The 21,453-nt window shown below is 44.2% G+C and overlaps 1 protein-coding gene across 7 annotated transcripts in view; it reads left to right on the forward strand.

The window, feature by feature from the left end:
• ITPK1 (inositol-tetrakisphosphate 1-kinase) overlaps positions 1 to 19,117 on the forward strand; it is a 150,219-nt gene extending 131,102 nt beyond the window's left edge. For 5 of the 7 annotated variants that reach the window (XM_062638090.1, XM_062638095.1, XM_062638112.1 and 2 more), the window contains 7 exons: positions 3,817 to 3,915; positions 4,622 to 4,662; positions 8,829 to 8,994; positions 12,080 to 12,147; positions 12,264 to 12,332; positions 13,610 to 13,772; positions 18,625 to 19,117. In XM_062638090.1, the coding sequence (XP_062494074.1) occupies positions 3,817 to 3,915; positions 4,622 to 4,662; positions 8,829 to 8,994; positions 12,080 to 12,147; positions 12,264 to 12,332; positions 13,610 to 13,772; positions 18,625 to 18,947 (929 nt within the window). In that variant the 3' untranslated portion in view covers positions 18,948 to 19,117. The remainder of the gene's footprint in view (positions 1 to 3,816; positions 3,916 to 4,621; positions 4,663 to 8,828; positions 8,995 to 12,079; positions 12,148 to 12,263; positions 12,333 to 13,609; positions 13,773 to 18,624) is intronic. The other 2 variants (XM_062638102.1, XM_062638142.1) reach the window with 2 other exon arrangements.
• Positions 19,118 to 21,453: the final 2,336 nt, after the last annotated feature.

The raw sequence follows: 21,453 nt of genomic DNA on the forward strand, positions 1-21,453 counted from the left end.
CTCCTGGCCCTCCTGCTGCACTTCCTTCTACTTGGGATGCAACACTCCTGAGCTTGCAGCAGGTGATCCTTGAATATCAACCAACAGTCTTGGGCCCCTCTGCCCTCTAGGGCTGTATCCCATGGAACCTTCCAAAGCAGGTTCCTGAAGAGGCCAAAGTCTGCTCTTTTGAAGTCCAGGGCAGTGAGCTTGCTGCACGCTCTTCTCACTGTCCTGAGGATCTCAAATTCGACCATCTCATGATCACTGCATCCAAGGCTGCCCTGGAGTGTCACATTTCCAACGAGCCCTTCCCTGTTGGTGAGCACGAGGTCAAGCATGGCACCTCTCCTTGTTGGCTCCTCTGTTACTTGCAGAAGGAAGTTGTCTTCTACACAATCGAGGAACCTTCTGGATTGCTTGTGCCGGGCCGTACCGTCCTTCTAACAGATGTCAGGGTGGTTGAAGTCCCCCATGAGAACAAGGGCCTGCGAGCGTGAGGCTTTTCCTATCTGTCTATAGAGTGCTTCATCCGCAGGTTCTCCTTGATCAGGCGGTCTGTAACAGATGCCCACAGTAATTTCTCCCATCACTGTTTTCCCTTTAACCCTGACCCACAAACTCTCTGTGGACTGCTCACCTGTCCCCAGACAGAGTTCCATACTCTCCAGCCTATTCCTAACATAAAGGGCAACTCCCCCTCCCCACCTGCTAGACCTGTCTGTCCTAAAGAGCCTGTAACCTTCCATTCCAACACTCCAGTCATAGGAGCCATCCCACCATGTTTCTGTGATGCCTATTATATCATACCCCCGTAGACGTGCACACACCTCTAATTCCTCTTGTTTGTTCCCCATGCTACAGGCTTTTGTATAGAGGCATCTGAGCTGAGCTCCAGCTGAAGCCAGCTCATTGGCTGGAGCAGCTGGGATATCTATACATTGCTCCGAGCATTTATTATAGGTGCTGGCAACTGACTGGGTGTGTTGGGATGGAATGATGCCCCCCTCCCCCAACACATCTAGTTTAAAGCCTCCTTGACCAGTCTGGCAAGCCTCCTAACAAAACTGCTCTTTCCCTTAGACCAGCTCCACTAGCCCCCAGTAGACCTGGCCTACAAGCTTGGGTCCCATGTTCAAGACACCCAAACCCCTGACTATGACACCACCCTTTTAACCATTTATTAACCTGGCTAATCCTCCTAGCTTTTTTTAGGTCCTCCCCTGTACCCTGGAGAATTGATGAAAAGACCACCTGAGCTCCAGAGCCCCTAACCACCTCCCCCAGGGCTCTGTAGTCCTTCTTTATGTTCCCCAGGCTACTACTATCTATGTCCCTACCACCCACATGTACCACGAGGAGTGGGTAATAGTCCGTGGGACTTACTAGAGCAGGCAGCCTCTCTTGCCACATCCCTGATCCATGCCCTGGTTGGCAACACACCTTCCTTGAGACGGGGTCTGGCCGTCAGACAAGTGCTTCTGTCCCTTTCAGTGTAGAGTCCCCTACTACTACGACCCGCTGCTTTTTCCTAGCAGCACCAGTAGAGATCTTTAGCAGTGCATCAGCCGGCTGTTTCTGGCTCGAGTGCGCTTCCTCATTAGCCCCCTGCAGGACAGCAAAGCTGTTCTGCGTGGAGACAGGGGATTTAGGGGGAAGCCCCTCGCTTTTGGTTGTCGTTTTCATTCTTTTTTTTGTTGTTTTTTTTTTTTTGGTCACTAATTCCCAGCTTCCCAGGTTAACGGCCTCCTTCTTTCCTTCATGAGGCAGAGGTGAAGCTCGAGGCCCCTGCACAGTTTGGGCCAGGAGCAAGCATTCCTGCTTCCTCTCAGCTTCCCTGACATCTCGCAGTCTATTAACAGCATCCCGCAGCTCAGCCCCTGCTGCAGGAGGACCTCCACCAGGGAGCACCGAGTGCAGCCCTGCCCATTGTGCACCCTCCTCTCACCAGACCAGTGCAGGCACTCTCCTCTCTACACCCCGAGCTCTGCCCTGCAGCCTCCCCTCTCATCGGCTCTGTCTGGGTGCCTACGCTGGCCACCGCCGGGGCAGCCAGAGCAGAGCTGCCGGACCGGACCCTGGTCATATGACGAGCTCCCTGGGGCAGGTTTTTATCCACTCATGGCTGGTGCCGCTGCTTCAGGCTCCATCCCCTGTGAGTCAGCTGCTCGCGTCAGCTGAGCTGCTGGCTCCCGGGCAGGTCCTGTCGAGGACTTGAGGCTCCCTTGGTGGCTCTTGCCGCTCTGAGTTTGAGGCTCCTGGATGCTGACCTCCCCCCACTCCGGTGTTGAAGGCGTCCTCTCTCGAGCTACTCACCTCAGCAATTCAGCTACTCACCTCAGCAATTCAGCTACTCACCTCAGCAATTCAGCTACTCACCTCAGCAATTCAGCTACTCACCTCAGCAATTTTGTTTAGCTTTGTAGAGGTTGACCTCAAAGCATCAATCTTTTCTGTTCCTTTTAGGATGTATGAAAACAGTCTTTTCACATAAAACTTCTTGTAGCAACAGTATTGCCAGTGGCTGGAGTTCTGAGATAACTCACAGAGTTTTGAAGCATGTATTGAGATATGTATACCAAAATAGAGTTTTGCCTCTCTCGTATTTTCAGTGATTTAGTTTTCAGAGAGGAAACATGCATAAACATACACTTAGAATGAAATGAAAAATACTAATCTAAACAATGCTCATGAAGTGGTTTCTGGATGCATGGTGCTCTCACAATACATAGTTAGTTTTGCTGGAGTTTTAGTTTGCATGTACTTTTCAGTTTCTGCACCATCTCAATAGCATAGCCTCCACCTGTTTGGGTTCTCTGTTCACTGGCATAGATGTGGGTGGCTGGTAATAACAGTCACATTCTCCTTATTTTCAAGACAAGATGCTGGTTGACATAAACCTGTGATTTAGTTTGCGGGTACAGTCGTGCCAATCATTTGTGCTGGTCTCTTGTTGCTTCTTGCAGGAAGGTGTTGTGCTGTTTCTCTTGAAATAAGTCTTAGAAATGAGTTTTGGCAGGCCAGTTCTGAACTGCGGTTCAGTACTGCACAGCTTACTTGGGTTACAATTCATTTGTATCTCTAAAGTTAACCCAGCCACAGCTGAAACTCCATGGAGGCAGTACTTTTAAGACTGTTCATTGAGCTGGATTGTTGCTCTTAACTGGGGGATGTTCTTGCTTTGACTTAGTCAGTGTGGGAACACCTTTCATCTGAAAGTCTTTGGGCCTGCTGACCTGTCCCAGAGCTGTGGCTGAAGCTAAGGTTCTCTTTGCACTTGAAATTGCAACCCAGCCCTCTTGAGAGATGTAGATTTATGCTCAAGTACTTTGATTCCTACAGTGCTTCCTCCCTCTTCTGCTGCATTCCTAGGGGAATCAAAGTTCTCCTACAGTGAACAGGATGTGAATTCTAGAGCAGTTCAACCTACTGAGTCACTAAGAGGGATGGGGTCTGGGTCCCTCAACCCCATGTGAACAAGCACGATGTTCACATCACAGAAACGCTCTGGAGCAGACCAGAAAGCATAATGTTAATAACCCCAATGGCTTTTCACCTCACTGGCTAAGTCTTTTACAGCTACATATTCCTAAACGGCTGATGGTTTTTGCTGCCTAACTGAAAATATGGGCATATATTTCCATGGGCCTTTCATCTTCTGAAATGTTTCCAGAAACCCAAGTTCAGGCCTGGCTAATAATCTTTCAGGTGCTTTAATATCAACTATTAAAGTAAAGCTGACTATCAAGAAGCAGTTAGTATGGAGAGAACTGGTAATGATGCAGCTGAGAAGCTAAACCGCTCATCACCACTGAGTCTTCCTTTTTTGTCTTGCAGATGAGAGGATTTGTTCACCACCCTTTATGGAGCTGACAAGTGCCTGTGGAGAAGATACCTTGCAGCTTATAGAGAAGAATGGACTGGCATTCCCATTCAGTATGTACACAGACTCTTCCTTGTCACTTTTAGTAGGTTCTGAATATTGCACATGCACCCCTCAAGGCATAGCCAACACTGTAGGAGTGTGAGTTTCATTGCCAACATGTCAGGGACGTTAAAACCTTGCTGAAACAAACACTCTGAAGAGGTCTGCTTGGAATATGGAACAAAACCCCTCCCTATCAGCTTTTACTTTGCCTTTTATTGATGTTCCTTTCTTTAAACATGTCACTACTGTAAACATTCTGTTTCCTGCTCTTCCCCCAAAAGAGGGAGGTAGGAAAATAAGTTTTTTGCTGTGTCCCAGTTCCTTTGTTTTCAGGACAGTGGTAGGTGTAAAGTAGCTCCAGCCTCAGGCAAAATTACATACTTCTGAAGATGCCCTCTGAGTATCAGGATGACAATACAAGTAGTGATACTAATTTCTTAGGTGATCCTTTGCACCTCTCTCCAGTCCCAGTAATTACCTGTGCTTGCCCGTTGGTTACAGCTTGGAGCTGGGAGAATAGGGTTTGGAGCAAGCTTTGCAGTGACTGGGGACACTGTTCAAGCAGAGACATTCACTGGTATCTCGTAAAGTCAATACTTTGATCTGGTGAACTCCAGTGTTTGCACATGTGGGTAGGAACAGATTTATTAAGGGCTTTGTGTGTCCTGTTTCAGTGGTGCATTGTGGTTTTTTTCTCTTTTTTTATTTACCCAGTTTGTAAAACCAGAGTGGCCCATGGAACCAACTCTCATGAGGTGAGTTAAAAAAATTCTGCAGTGTCATCACCTGCTTTCAGTCCCCCAGGCTTGGTGATTGCTTTCTGATCCTGTAGTAGGCAGAATGAGGGCTATGCCCAAATGACTTCCCTTACCCCACCTCTCCCTCATGTTTAATTACACCATGGAAGTTCTTTTTAGCGGTTTCTAGCTTCTGTGATCTAGTTCCTTCTTATCTAGCAGTTTGTAGTCTCCAGTCAGCTCTGTCTGCAAAGAATCTTCTTCAGCCTCTCCTTTGGTGGGAGGTCACACTAAGTGATGTTTCCACTCCACCATGTGTTTCCTCCAACATGTATGTGGTACAGGTGAGAAGTGGGTTTGTGCTGCAGATGAAGCATCTGGGTCCTCTTATTGAGGGGAAGGTAATAGAAAACACAGTTTCCAGACATGTTGAGTTGTAATAGCACAGTTGGCACAGTGGGGAGAACACGGCTGGTAGAACTGTCTGCCTTCACTCCTTCCCGTAAGGCAATTGCAGTTAAAATGGTTGTGTATTCCTGGAAGGAGCGCATTCCCAATGAGTCTAGCTTCCTCTAAATTTTCGTGAGTTGGGTCCTGTTTTAATTCTTTTCCGTTTGTGCTTCCTGCCTTCCTGCTTACCACAGCTCAGTTTTGAGAATCCAGCCCTTGCTGTTGGCCCTCCTAATGCCTGGCTTCCTTTGTTAACGCGTGGTTGTTGGTCCAGGTTTTCCATCTGCTTCTGAAACATGCAGTACGTTGCTGCAGTGTCTTTCAGGGCTGAAGGCCATGAAGTAAAATGTAAATCTTAGATGAGCAGAATGGCTGTGTCTGAAATCTCGAGTAACCAGCACTTCCTTTTAAAAATGCAGTGAGATTTTTCATGCAGGCCTTAGCTTGGATCATTTCACAAGCTGACAGACAGTCCTGTTAGTTTGCTGAAGCTGCTGCTATAAATTTTTGCTACCATTCCCAAGAATGCTTGGGGACTGAATTGTTAATGAATGTAAGACTTCAGCTTCCCTGATGATTTTTGTCAAAAGTTTCACTGCAACCTGAAATGCATGAATCTTTCAGTGCTTGTCCAGTCAGGCTTAGAGTTCATGTCCCTGGTGAATCTTTCTTTGCTCTTCTTTCATACAGTGCAGACATACCTCAGCATCCTGCCAGGATTCCATTTTCTGAGCAAAAATTAGACTACAGTACAGCTGTAGGCTGCACTTTATGACAGGAACTTAGGACTGGAGCCTAGGAGGACCCCTGGAAAAAAGCCTGAAGTCTTGCATGGTACTTTACATAGTTAGTAGTAGTAGTCACTTTCGGAGTTACTGAGTTTTCAAGAGTAGTCCAAAAGTGTGTTTATCATCAGAGAGGAACTGTAATGGTAATTGCTATTTTATGGTAAATAATGGCAAGGGAAGTGTAGAATAAATACTCTGCTTACAGTATAGTCTGTCTAAAAGATGGAGCATAGGCCTAGAACCCTATGCTGCTTAGAAGAATTTGTTGCCTGTTTTATTACTGACTCCTCTGGCTTTTGGTGTATCACTTCATTTTCTGTAGAGATATTCCCACTGCAGAGCTGACACTGGAACTAGAACACAGCCTGACTAGAAGCCTGCTTTTCTTCCTAAGATGACTATTCAGAAAATTCAAGTACTGGCTAACAGGGACAGCTGAAGGTGCAGGCTGGAGTTTGGGTTTGGTGCCAGCCAGAGCTGGCAGACTGCACAATTTGCAGTGAAAACACAAGTTAGTTAAGCCAAGGTGCTGTTAGTGAGTTGTCTTGTGATGTCCCACAGTTCTATATGGCCTCTACACTAGAAGTCACATTGGCCAGCTCAGGACTTGAATCCCAGTGTATCAGCACTATTTGTTAGAGTTCAACAGAGATGATGCCTGAAAGTTGTCCTTCCTGACTGCCATCAGAACATAACTGACATTTGGTAAAGCTGCCACGAGATATCACTGAGACCCATAACCTGAAGAAATGTGTCCAGGATGACATTTTTCTAAGTCTTAAGCAGACAGGAATGAAAAGGCAGAGAATAACCGTGGGTTTTGAGACTGAGTTCCTTAAGGATATTGTCAGTAAAAATTGTTGGTGCCAAATGTTTTGTTTTGCCTTCAAAAGAGCTCTGCATTTGTAATGAGGAATACTATTTGGATATTATATTGTTCCCATGTTACTGCCAGACACAGCAGGTCTGTGCTAGATGACAAAGAGCAAGTGCACCCTGCAAGCAAATTCTTGGAGCTGTATTCATGCATGCGAAAATCCGTGAGACATCACAGTGAACCAGCATAACACAACACTATGGGAGTTGTGTGGGTTGTGTGCTAGTCCACGGGGCCATTGGCACAGAGCTTTGCAGAAGAGAGTTTTCACATGGGTTCCAGTAGCCTAGGTCAGTTCTGTGACAAGAAGATAAACTCTCTGGGTTTCCATACTTACAAAATAGGATAAATAGGATAAATACAAAACTAATATTTGAAGAGAACACTGTAGGAACAGCACAGGTTTTGGCAGTGTGATGTTGTAGATACTATAATGCCAACAGTCTACACAGAAGGAAGAAGACAGCAGTGTTTCTTGCCACCACTGAGAGACAAGTGAGGTACAATGTTGCTGTGAATCATCTTGATAGATGGTTCTGCTGGTTAGAGTAGGTTTCTTGCACAGGTTCTTACCACTCACAAGTTTACACTGCACTGTCAGATAGATAGCATCTGCTATAATAGAGACAGAGTAAGAATATCAGCTGCAAGTAGATATTGAATGCATGCATTGACTTGAACTCAGAAAATGTTAGTCTACTGAGTCATTACACATGCATGCAGACAATGTGATCTCATGTGGTCTACCAGACGAGGAGGAGCAAGAACAAAAATGTGGTCAGACTTTTAACTTTGAATATGTACAACCTCCCCTCTCAAAATGAGACCAAGACTATCTGCCCTTCATGGGCACAGCTGCTGTGCTTGTTGAAGAGCCCACTGTCCCTGAGGTCTCATCAGCTTTTTCTTGACGTGATGTGCACACCCTGGGCTGGACTTTGCTCCAGAATGAAAGGAGCCAAACTCCCAAGCAGAGGGGAGCTCACTGCTGTCTCCTGAGAGAAATCTCATCAGGGTTTTCCTTCCACCCTGAATACAGGCACTGGCTCTCACTGACATGAAGGACCATGATGATGCGTTACTCTGTACCTGCAGGGCTCAACCCTTTCTAGGGAAAGAAATGCCAAAGAAACAAGAGCTTTGGCAAATATCTGGGCTTCTGAGTTTCATCATGATACTCTGCGCATCTCTTAAAGTAATTTCGTTGCCTGTGCCAGAATGGTGCTTGCTGCTGGTTCTGCACTGGAGCCATGGCAGCATCCATACTCCAACAACAAACCTGCAAAATGGAGCACTGTGGTTATGGTAATTATATATATGCCTTTAAGCATGGTAATGGAGGAATTGATGGAAAGAACAGTGTAAGAACATGTGCTGGAGATATGCTGGTTAGTCAAAGTACTTCTGTGCACCTACCAGCATTGCTTCTATGCTGTTTGAGGCAGCTATTCAGCATTCAGGCCCTATAAATGCCTTCCTTTTTGGCATATTTGTTCCAGTGCCTTCAAGAGGACTAACCATTTGGAGTAATGGGGTGAAACCAAACCAGGAATGTTGTTAGACCAGCATTTGTTTCCAGCAAGAAATACTAGAGTCTGAAAAATGTTCTCTGAAGATGTGGGTGAAACCGTGGTGCTTAGGCCATAGCAACTGGACTGAACCAGACCACAGGAAATAGAGCTGTGGGGAAGATCTTGTAGTTAGTACACAGAGCTGTTCCTTCTGTTGTTCTCATGATGCACTCTTGTATTCAATTCAAACTTTGTTGTTTGTGTTGATCAGATGTTTCACCCTTTTGTTGCACCTGCAGTTGCAGTAGCTTCCCAACTAGAAGTAGCAAATGAAATTGCAAAGAGCTGAGAAGAAAATGTTTATTGAAAATGAAAGCTTATGGAGAGTTGTGTGTCAGTGAAATGAAATGCAATGAAATAGGACTAGCTGCTGAGAAGGAATTGACGCATGGTCAGTATATATGCACCTGTAGATGTTCCCCCTCAGTGCTGGTCATATAGTGAGTAAGCATGAAATTATTGAAAAACTTGTGCACAACTGCATATGCTTGTTTCCAGATGGCGATCATCTTCAACCAGGAGGGCCTGAAAGCTGTTCACCCCCCTTGTGTCATTCAGAGCTTCATCAATCACAATGCCGTGCTGTATAAAGTCTTCGTGGTTGGGGAATCCTACACAGTGGTGAAAAGACCATCTTTAAAGAACTTCTCTGCAGGAATCTCAGGTATGCTGTACCCATTTAAAAGGAGATGTCAGTTCTTGGAGCCTTGGCAGCAAACAGCTCAAAAGTATCTTTGAAAAGGCTGCTGACATGAAGGCAGCTGGTCCTTGCATACCATCTTTCCTCTTCTGTATTATTTCAATAGGAAGGGAGGGAGAGAACTCATCTGCTCTGGAATACATAGGAATGACATTCTGTCCTGGGTTCAGCAGTAGCAGTCATGGGCCCGTGATCGAGGGGTGGACTTAACAATGGACACTATTGCCCAGGTTATTCATGAGTGTGAAACATGTGCTGCAATTAAACAAGCCAAGCGGTTAAAGCCTCTTTGGTATGGAGGACGATGGTTGAAGTATAAATATGGGGAGGCCTGGCAGATTGACTATATCACACTGCCACCAACCCGCCAAGGCAAGCGCCATGTGCTTACCATGGTGGAAGCAACCACCGGGTGGCTGGAAACATACGCTGTGCCCCACGTTGGGCGCCAAAAAAAGAACTGTCGTGGTTTAAACCCAGTCAGGTAACTTGTTCACTCACTCCCAGTGAGTGGTGCCGAGCTGACAACAATCGAGGTCCGTGTCCCGTCCCCCCCCCGCCACCGGGGCTCTCCCCTTCCCCGCTCCCGGAGGAACGGGGAGGAGGGTCAAAAGAGTGCAACTCCCACGGGTTGAGACAAGAACAGTCCAGCAACCAATGTACAACACAAATCACCACCGCTACTATCAACTACAACAATGATAAGGGAAAATAACAAGGGAAGAGAATACGATACCACCGGCCAAGAAAACGAGTTCCACCCGGAAGCCCGTGTCCTTCCGGGTAACTCCCAGTTACCCCCCACCCCGGCCATGACGTGCTGTGGTATGGAATACCTCCCTGGCTAGCCCGGGTCAGGCGCCCCATCTCTGCTTCCTCACAGCTTCCCCTCCTCCCTGGCAGAGCATGAGCCTCACAAAGTCCTTGGTCAGGGTAAACATCACTCAGCAACAACTGAAAACATCGGCTTCACCAACACTGTTCTCAGACTGGAAGTCAAAACACAGCACTGCACCAGCTACCACAAAGGAAAAAACATGACTGCTACTGCTGAACCCAGGACACATTCGTATAGTAAATATTTATGCAATGGTAACCTGAGTCTTACCTGTTAGAAATAGTAGTTTATGTCATGTGGAAAGGGGGAGAAGGAGAGAAATTGTTGTTTTACAGTAAGTTCATGTGTCATTTGTTCCAGAGTTTGTTTATAAATGTGCTTTGAAGAGAATTTCCTGGATTCCATCATTTCAGAACTTCCTCTCCCTATTTTTACCTTGATTATGCATGTGTGTTTAAATTAAAGATCACTTGTGCTCTACCCTGAATGAGCCTCTCGATACGTGTGAGGCCCACTATTGTAAACCGTATCATTTGGTTTGTAGATACCAGCTGTGCTAGGAAGGATGAATGGACTTGTCAGTGAGGACAGTGATCCTCGTAAATGTCACTAGAAAGCAACACTTGAAGGGTTTTCATTAAAGATCGCTTAAATTTCCTTTACGGGAAAAAGCTCCCTTCCGGAGAACTGCATTCTGTGGTCCAGCAGAAGCGAGAAGGAATTAGTAGTGCATGAATGGGAGCATGATCTGCTTGCAACTAGACAAATGCAGGAGATAGGAATGGGAGAGGAGAAGGTATTGAACTAAATGAGATAAATGAACAAATGCCAGTTTCTTGTCACTTTTCTTAGTTTTCTGCTGATACTAGTATGTCCACATGTGTTCACCATTGTGATCTGCACACAGATATGTGTTTAGTATATGTACAGTAGGATCCTGGTAAGTCTTTGTCTGTAGGCATGTGTACCTGTGTTTATGTTTAGGTCTGCTCTATGTCCTGACCAAATGAAGTAGGCCAGAATCTGTGTAAACTATTGTGACAGTTGGTCTGTACTTTTTCTGGAAGGAAACATTTTAAGGCATCTTTCTAAAAATTCCTTGTCTAATGTCTCATCTGTTAATGTAAGACTTGAAAGTTGTGTAGAAGCCCACATAAAAATGAGGGTTTTGGGCAGATTAGGGTAAGTGTCTGACTTTTTTTATCCTCATCAGGAGAATTTAAGGGGGCTGTGCTACAGGCATCTGACAAGGCAGATCTGACAATTAAGCAGATTTGGCGGGTGTGAGATACTTCAAGAGCTGACAGTACGGGGCCTTTCTAAATGGGAGGAAAGGCAAGAATGTTATATGCTGCTGTCAGACTGCAGAGTAGATTTGGGTTTGCTTTTCACAGCTTCCCCATCTTTATCAAATGTGGACCTACAGCTGCTCTTAAGTATCCACTCAGAGAGACCAGCATGGCAGAAGTACTGTATTGCTGCTGACACCTGGGTGCTGAGACTTTAACTCGGGCATTCCCATGTGGGTTGTCTGTACAATGCCATCAGTCTGCTGTGGTGACAATTCCAAGGGGAGACCTGCGGTGGATTTCTCCCCACCAGTAAAACCTCCAGCACAGAGCAAGTGGGTTGGGAGGTGCTGGTATGTTTCTCCCAGTATGTTCGTGGCTTCTGTCACCTCAGGATACGTCCTGCATTCCTGTGGTGCCTCCAAAAGGAAGGCAGGTCCTGACCGTGAAATTTACTGCTTTCCTCCATGGTGGCCATGCCCTCCGCAGGTTCACAGGGATCTCAGTGTACCCTACGCACTATCAATCTACTGCCTGCAGTGAATGCAGCTTCTCCTTTCTATCACACTTTTCCACTGGAACTGTCACTTTGAGTATAATGAATTAGTAGAAATGAACTTAATTATCTTACTTAACTTAGTGAATTTGCTCAGGTGAAGGAAAGGAAACCGGTTCCTGCTTAACCCCGTGCAGTTCTGTTTATCTGTGGTCCAGGGTCCAAAACCCGTGGGTGACCACTGCCTGCACAGGCAGCTAAGTGCCAGCAGGCAGGAGGGGCCCTGCGGGTGGGGTGGGTGATGGGCACTGCACAGTAGGGGTCAAGACTGGATTCCCGAGTCTGCAGTGACACCTACTGTTCCTTACACTAATCCTGTGGAAAGTAAAATTTGGTGTATTATTTACAACCTGCTTTTAATTCCAGACAGAGAATCAATATTTTTCAACAGCCACAATGTTTCAAAACCGGAATCCTCATCTGTCTTAACAGCAGTAAGTACACTTGATCTTTTTTCCTCTAGAGTGGCTCTAAAACTTACCTAGTCTTCTTATCGAAGCATTAGCAGCTAGTGACTCTCCTTCACAAGTTGTCTGCTTCTGTGTTGCAGGCTGAGGTCTGTTTGGTACCACGAGCCAGCATGACTGTGTCCCCCTCTGGTTTTCCTTACCGAGCTCCGGTGAGGAAGCACTGATGCAGGAGGGCTGTGCTGCTTGCCAGACCTAAACTCCCTAAAGCTAATCTAGGCAAGGGGAATGAGGAAGTTTTGAATGCAAACACCTGGTCTTTTCCTGTCCAAAGAGCTTAATAAGCATGAATCATCCTTCCAGGACTCAGTTCTGTGAGGAAAGACAAATGGTGAAAATTCAAGCAGAGAAATTACATTGGGCAGGGCCACAAAGTGCCATTAGCTGTCTGTGGTGGGAGCATGGCCAAGCTGTGACCACAGGACCATTTCTGGGTGTCTTCCGAGTCCATCAGTGCCAGCACGCTGCACAGTTTCACAGTTGCATTGCCAGTCTTTTCAATAGGCTTTGCACGTATGAATCCTAACAAGTTCTTGGGCACTCAACTGCTGAGAAAGTCACTTTACAGAACTGGGTCCTTTCCGGATCTGAATCTCTAGATTCTTTTCTGTTTCACAAGCTCTACTGGGGCATAGTTCCATAGTTGGCAATGATTAAATTTTGTATACAACACCGATAGGCATGCAAAATATTAAAACTGTAATTGTGCTAGTCATAAATCCCTTTATGGCTAAATTTACTTTGAAACTTAGAGTATATGCTCTGTGATTTACCTGCCATCTCTCTCATACACATACATGCTTCTGTATACCTAACAGCATACTTTGGCTGCTTAACATGTTTAAAAAGTGAAGAAAGGTACATCTATCAGGCAGAATTAACCTGAGTTACTCATTGTAATAAATCTTTATGGAATATTTTATACATGAAACCCATATAAAAGATATGCTCTTTGAATTAGCCTTTGCCCTGAAGATATCTGCTGAGTTGAATTGTATGTCTCAGATTAAACTAATAGCAGGAGTCTGTTTTATCAGCACTTTAACATAGGTCTTATTCTACATTGAAATAACAGAATGATACGCAGAATATTTGCAGCACGGGGTTAAACACACCAGATGTATTTGGTTTTTAAGGTGTAGATCTAGTACTTAAAATATTCTGAGTCTTCATTTATTCCTACACTGCTCTATCGCTCAAGAACTGCACCAGAATGAAGAGGAAGAACTAGGTACTTTAGAGGAAGTGAACTTCCAATGTAGGAAGGATTCTGAGTTATGAAAGCAGTTTCTCTTTGGTGTCTTTCTGGTCACTGGTTCTCTGCAATTAGATTTGTTGGATATGCACCTGGAAACCTCTGAAAATCAATCTTTCAAAAAAAGCCTGTTTCAGAGTCCCTCAGTAATGTGCCTTTTCCCACTCACTATAGCTGGATAAAATCGAAGGAGTATTTGAGCGGCCAAATGATGATGTCATCCGGGAAATCTCGAAGGCTCTGCGGCAAGCTCTGGGCGTTTCCCTCTTTGGAATTGATATCATCATTAACAATCAGACTGGGCAGCATGCCGTCATTGATATAAATGCATTCCCAGGTGAGAAAGGCTTATCCACTCATGCTCTGTGGAAACTGTGCCATGTGTACTTAGCATGGAGTTTTAGTGCTGGTGTCTCACATTGTTGCTCCCCAGGTGGGGGACAGGAAAGCAGCAGCCAAATTGGTCTCAGGTAAGATGCTGTTTGATTTGAGAAGGGCAGAGTCCTAATCTAGAAATGGAATGTGCTACTGAAATATCAGCTTTTAAGAGATATGGTCAAATTTTAGTGGCCAGCTGTAACATGGCTGTCATGCCCTTCCTTGCAAAGGGATGGTCAGGAACTGAAGTGTGAGAGTGTGTGCTGGCGCCTGTCCTTTCTGGACCTGTCCCTCATTCTGTAGAGAAAAGAAGAAATTCTGTTTTAGGAGAGCCTTTTACGATTTCTTTTTTTCCAGACTCTGTGCCATTAAAAGTGTTGTGGGGGTGGAAGTAGCAAACTGTTCTCATGAAAATCTCTTCCTGTGCAAATTGAGTCCCCACAAAAAGACGTTTATGCACAAAGCAATAGCACCAGAAATGTGATGATAATGATAAAACTGCAGGTGCAGAGAAGTTGCTGTAAAAAGTTGAATATTCTCACAGGTTCTCAAAAGTGCATCCTGGAGTAAAACAATAAAATGGAGCATTTGAAAACAGGTAAATTTGTCCTCCCCTTTTTTTAGTGCAACATATGTCTTGGAAACAGCTAAACAAGTTCCTTGACCACTGGAATTGTTAAAAGGAGTTGTAAGTGTGTATAAGGGGAGACAGTAATGCTCTGTCACTTGTGCTAAATATTCGTAGCCTAACATGGTAAAAGAATACATCATCTCATTTGATGCTGTTTTGTATGGGGTTTTTCAATTTGAGAATCTCTTCTCATTACCTGAATAGTGATTCTTGTCACCAGAGATGTATATAGGCCACTGCGTAGTTTATTTAACCTGTCATTGAAGACCTTGAGTTTTCAATATGGCTGTAGTATTTTTACATCTAGAGATCTTGCCCTGAGCTCCAGTTATCTAAATCTTTCAGTTCAGTTCTTCATCCCCACTGCTGCCCCTTAGTACCTTGGCTGTCTTATCTCCACAGTGACTGGTTTCCTTTTAAAACTCTGGTTCTGCTATTCGCGGGTCACTTTGCAGCTTGGTTCTACCGTACGGTGTTGATGCAATCTGCATACCTATGAAAACAGTCTTCTGGCAAAGACAGTGAAACAACCTAAATTGGATGTCAGATGGTGCCATGTCAGCTTTATGAATAGGTTTATATTTCAGACACTGGGTCTTGGAAGTCAGAGATACAGGACATTCTTTTGAAATCCTGCATCCTGCTTTTTGATTTGGTGTTTGGAGGGTTTGATTTTGGTTTTGGGGTTAGGTGGTTTGGTTTTGTTTGTTTGCTTGTCTTGGTTTTGTTTGTTAGGGTTTTTTTCAAGTATTGTTTTGGATTTGGTACTTTGCACAGACTGCTGAAATTCCCCTTTTCTTGAAATGCTGAAAAATTCCCCTTTTCTTGAAATGCTGAAATGGGGAACAATTAGTGGCAAACTAACTAGTTAAACAGGAGTAATGTCTTCATGATGTGGCAAAAGTTTGCTGAACTGCCTTCAGCTTCATGCTCTGTTGTACCCTAAGGCAATAGTTTTTGACACTCAGCCCAAATCCTGTGTTTTAATCTGTGCAGTAGTTTGTCTTTGAAGAGGCATTAAATTAATAGAGTGTGTTAGTCCTTGCAGGAGGCTTGAGAGCATGGGGAAGCTTCTTATGCACAGGTCTACATTGTACTTGTTTGCAGATGCATTGCTAGGTGGACATCCTTCCTATCCATGCTCAGCCAGAAGATTCTGGAGACTGTTTTCAGCATAGCAAAATTCAGGCCTCTTATAGGCAGGCATTTCCAAAATAGTTTCAGTGGGCAGTGCTAGGATAGTACCTGCTGGAGCACGATTCATGCAGCTTGTGCTTTGAGGCATGCAGAACTTATATCCTCCCACTGATGCCTTGTGTGACATGAATCCAGAGTTCATTGCCAGTAGTTTCTGAAGGTGTAATTTAATCTCCCCTTCTTGATTTCGTTATCGTCACAGCACAGTGATGGCCCACAGTTGCCTTTTTTGAGAGGCCTGCAGCAGCACCCAGTGAACAGAGTAAGGTAACATACACAGACTTTGCAGCCTTCCCCAGCATCCTGTGGTTTGGGAGCTGAGATACCATGGTTCTCTTCCTCCCTTCTTTGTATTTGTTTTTTACAAGCGTGTTAAGTTTCTTCTGAGTGACCAGGCAGAATTACTTGGCCCTTTACACTCAGTGTGCAGAGGGCTTGCACAGAGGAAGCCTGCCTGATACATACAGCTTCCTTGCACCGTAACATCTGCTGATTTCAGAACTAAATAACTGGCTATCTTATTCCCATTAAATATTTAAAGTAACTTATTTTTAAGTTTACCAGGTGCCCTCAAACAAGGCTGGTTTGTTTTCAGTGAGTAGACACGAAACACTCCAGGGTACTAGGGATCTCCTCGCTGAATATTAAAGCTGTTACTATGGAGATGGCTTATTCCCGGGGTGTTTGAAGCACTCTGAGTAGATTTGAAGCCTAATCCCTTGGATTTTACATAAGCAAAAAAGCATAACAAGCGCCTCTGTCAAAGAGGTGGAGACCTTGTTCTGGCTCCCTTGACTGGCTGTAAGAGTCCTAGCTGCCCCCTGCAGACCAATGGATTATCGTGTGGGGCAGTGGGAAAGTTGATGTTTTGAAATGGCCAATTGTTTGTTGAACCTGTTTAAGGGCCTTTTGAGAAAGGAAAACTGGGAGCAGTTGTCTCACATTGCTGGTGTTTTGTGTGACCTGTTAAGCGTCTAGAACTGTGACCAAGTGCATTAAAATCCAAAGCAATGTAGCAGCCTAAATAAGAGTTAATTGCTTAATGTAATGGTTATAAATGCACCATAAAATCACCACATTTATCTTAAGGTGAAATTATCCTCTTCCTTAATTTTTTCAGGAATTTGGGTTTTTATAGCCTAAGAAAGTTGGTCTTTACAAGAGAATGGAGATTAAAGTTGTAGTATTTATGGATCTGAGGGACTCTTCTGCCCTGCGATCACTCACTAAAAGTGTTCTAAAATGTGCATGTACTTTATGGTCTCTGGTTATGCTCATGTGCTGCTGTGTGAATGTGTGCTATTCACATGGGACTTCTAAACTGCTATTTATTGCTTCAGTCTCCTATGTTAATGCCAGGTCACTTTCAGAATACTTTTGTAGACATTTTCAAACAATCAGCTTATCCCATTAAATACACTGAATGTCATATGTCACCTTGTCGTGGTTTAAGCCTAGCTGTAATTCAGTACCACGTAGCAGTTCGCTCACTGCCCCCCCCCCCCTTTCCTCCCCCCATTCCCGGAGGGATGGGGAGTAGAATCGAAAGAGTGTAACTCCCCTGGGTTGAGATAAGAGCAGTTCAGTAACTAAGGTATAACACAAACCACTGCTGCTACCACCAATAATAATAATGATAAGGGAAATAACAAGGGAAGAGAATACAACCACTCACCGCCCGCCAATTGATACCCAGCCCAACCGAGCAGTGCTCTAAACCTTCCAGGTAACTGCCCCCAGTTCTACATGCTGGCCATGACATGCTGTGGTATGGAATACCTCTTTGGTCAGTTTGGGTCAGGTATCCTGTTTCTGCTTCCTCCCAGCTTCCCCTCCTCCCTGGCAGAGCATGACACTCACAAAGTCCTTGGTCAGACTAAACATCTGAGCAGTAACTAAAAACATTGGTGTTATCAGTGCTGTTCCCAGGCCAAAACTCAAAAACACAGCACTGCACCAGCTACTAAGAAGGAGAAAAAATGACTGCTACTGCTGAACCCAGGACACACTTCTACATACTCAATCAAATTTATAACGATTTTAGGTAATGCAGTATCCATTTCAAGACATTGTGCCAATACATTGCATGTCTGTTTCAGTTATAAAATGAATGCAATGATAAAGCTGTGGCTGTATCAGAGTGTTTAAAATAGAGCCAGAAGCTCTGTATGTCTACTGCCACCCTTTGTGTCACTAAGAATGTCACATCTCCTGGTATTTGAGCAACTTTTTAACCAGGAAACTTGTTGTTAAATTCTGCATTGCAAATTGTTTGGAGTCACTTAACAGAACACGTGGAAAGGTGGTTTCAGTACTGAAATACAAGATTGATGTTTCAATCCAATACTATATCACTGATACATGCTTGCTGTCCCTTGAGCACTTTTTCAGACGTTGCTCATAGCAGGAACATGTTTTAGGTGCCAAGTTAGGTTAGATTAGACATGCATCACATGCTTGCACCGTGGGAAGGTCCCTTTTCTGCAGGGTATAAAGCCAGCCACACTGGCCTCTGAGGTTTCCTAACTGAGGGCATTACTGGGGAAATTCTAGAGAGAGTTCAGACCCTCAAGGAGACTCTGAATTAGAGCAACTTTCCATCGTAAACCTGGAATCAGAATAAAAAAGATCAATGTTACACCACAAAGTTTGTAATTCAGGGAAAAACCTGGACTTGGCAACAAGTGATAGAATATACCTAAGATTATGTGTACACATATATACTTGGGAGGAAAAAGAAACGGAAAATCTGAAAGGTGACGGGTTTTTTTGATTGAACAAAAGTGTTTTTGTAGCAAAGGTCTCTGTTCCTCTTTAACCTGCTCAGGCAGTCACTCAAAATGATGTTGTGGAAAAGAAGCCTTGTCCTTGGAGGACAAGGACAGCCCAGGAAATAAAGTGGTAGAAAAAGCCTTCCAAGGAACTTGGCAAAATGACTTAATTGCTTTTTTTTTTTTCTCTCCTTCATTTTTCCTCTTTTCAGGTTATGAGGGCGTTTCTGAATTTTTCACAGATCTCCTGAACCACATAGCTGCTGTCCTGCAGGGTCAGGCACCTGAGGTGACACAGCTAAACCGTAGCAAGCTCCTGGCAGAGCAGACCAGCGGGATCATGGACGAGCGGATATGCTGCACTAGCACAGGCTGTCTCAGCGTCATGGGAAAAGACTCCTCCTGGATTGTGGAAAGTGAGACCAACAGCTCAGTAAAACTGCAACACCAGAGACTAGGCTGCAACTCGGCAGTGTCCCCCAGCTTCCAGCAGCACTGTGTCGCTACATTGGCAACAAAAGCTTCTTCTCAGTAACTTGCTGATGCCATGGACTGAGAAAAAGCCACAGGGATACAAACTGTGGTCCCACAACCAGATCAGGCTGTAACAGTACATGTGAAATTGAAAACGAAACAAAGCCAACAAACCACAACACAAAACACAATGTAGAAAAACAAAATGAAAATCCCTTCCATTTGATTTAACCTAATGGGCTGATGAAATGGACTGAAAGGAGGAGGGCAAGAAGTGATTCAGATCCATTTCATCAGATTCCAATTGCAAGTCTATAGTGAGTTTACACACACGTGGGTTTTAACACTAGTCCTTTCATTGTGGGAGGGTTGCTCTTTCATTTCTATTGTTCTTTTTAATCACTGGTGACCAGCATTTTAAAATCGGACCTCATGATTTCACAAAGATAATAATGTTGAATGCAGTGTCTGAATGCAACAAAGAAGAGATTTTTGCCTAAAATATTCCCTGTTCCTTTTTCCAGGTAGGCCATTGCAAAAGAAAACTAAGACAACTTCAGTGTCACTAAACCAAATCTCTGGAAACATTGACCAGTCAAGATATCGACAGGTAGCTTGCTGTAAAGCTGTGGCACTTTGAGTGGGACAGAGCAGTGTGGTTGTTCAGGGTGCAGAACGGAGGTGATCACTCCGGTTTCAGCTTTGCAGTTTTTCCCTCAGGCCTCCTTGCTTCAATCAAAAGCAGCTGCTAACCATGTTTGCCAATAGCGGCACATGTTCGATCCGGACAGGATGCTGATAGTTAGGTTGAGTGATTCAGTAAATTAAATGTAATCCTTTCAATTATCTGCTAGTGGTGAAGTCCTAGAAGAGTTAATAGAAGCAGCTCATCTCTTAGATTGATTCTCCATCCGTTGCACTTCTGAGGACACTGGGACAGCTCTGTGAAAAGGCTGCAGAGCCATGCATTTCGTTGGAGCAGTGCACCTGATCTGCAGATCCTAAGGGGTATCACAGTTGCTGCCTTCCACAGATCCATACTGCTGTGCATTTTCTTTTCTTTTGCAAATTAAATAAGCAGAATTGTGTACCTTTGTATGAGGTTGAAGTGCACAACATTTCTAGCTTAGAGACCACATTATTTTGTTGCAAGCTGCCAGATGAGGCTGTGTGGTAATTTACAATAGCAGTTTATATTATTTGTAAACTACACCACAGCCTATTTGTATCTCTTGAGATATGCAGTAAACTTACAGTGTTCACCCTCTATTGCATCTTCTAGCATGGCAGCATCTTCTGTTAAGAATTCCTGCAACTTTTGCCAATTCTGAACACTAAACTGGAAGTATGTATGCCTGTCAGCACTGAGAACAGAGACACTATTTTGGTAGACAGTGGCCTTCCCCATATAAGCCCTTTAGGGCTTATATAAGCCTTTTAGGGCTTATAACATATTTTATGTGTTTAAGAGGGGTAGCGTTAAGAAAATTTCTTTAGTTAAGCTTCTAGATTGCAGATACGGGAATTTCTGCCTTTCTGTAGCAGGTATTTGTAAAGCATCCATCACTGCAGCATTTAATACCTGTTTGGTTAGTATCATGTGTTAGATATCTACTCAAAAGGAAAGGATCTAGAGCTTAAAGCCCAGGTAGACCATGGAGAGAAGATGAAACTGTGTAAAAGATGTCGCTACCCTACCAGTTTGTATCAGTCCTTGAGGGGAAAAAGTTTTGACGAGTGTTGTGTAGCAGTTCTTTTGTGTAAACAGTGTTTCTATCATTGGAGAGATTTGGTTTATTCCCAAAATGCCATTTTTAGGAACTTATTGTAGCCAGGATTGGATTTGCAAGGCTGATATACACAAGAAAAGTTATTCCACCTTTAGAGGGGTTACTAACTTTAAGATATTTCTGTAGAGACTGGAAGGACCTTATGAGTGTGATATCTGCCAAATTCCAGGATGCATGTAAATGCAGCCAACGTCCTCAGCTGTTGCAGATCAGTTCTGAGCTGGGCACACTTCACAATCCTTATATGCTTTGAAGCTGCTGGATCCCACATTGTCTGCAGCTTGCAGATCTTGAGTGGTTGTGGTGTGAGTCAGATGTACATAGGTAAGGGTTTATAAAGGTATTCCTGACAGACCAAACTTTTCGTAAAGCCATGACTGAAATAAATTTGACATCTACAGTTTGGGGGTTGTTTTTGTTTATTTAAAATAAAGAAATGTTTTTCTGTTACGCGTGTAACAAAAGATACCCTCAGGAAGGAACTTGCCAGTGCATATTTTTGTATGGTACTTTCTTGTAGCCAGCTGGTGGAGTGTTTGTAGATTTGCCTTTTTCTCCCTTTATTACAATGGCTTGGGTTGGGTTTTTTGTTTTGTTTATTTTTTGTTTGTTTGTTTGGGTTTTGGTTGGGGGTTTTTGTGTTGGTTTTTTTTTCGTGGTTGGTGTTTGTTTTTAATTGGGTGGTGGGGAAGAAGCAATGATGTGAGAACTGGGTTAGTAACGCAAGATCTTTCAAACCAAGTATGTTTACATGATTCTGAGTGTTGGATCCAATGG

The sequence above is a fragment of the Pezoporus occidentalis genome, unplaced genomic scaffold (assembly GCF_034315485.1).
Source record: "Pezoporus occidentalis ecotype Australia unplaced genomic scaffold, CSIRO_AGI_Poc_V1 ctg115, whole genome shotgun sequence".
Taxonomy (NCBI): domain Eukaryota; kingdom Metazoa; phylum Chordata; class Aves; order Psittaciformes; family Psittacidae; genus Pezoporus; species Pezoporus occidentalis.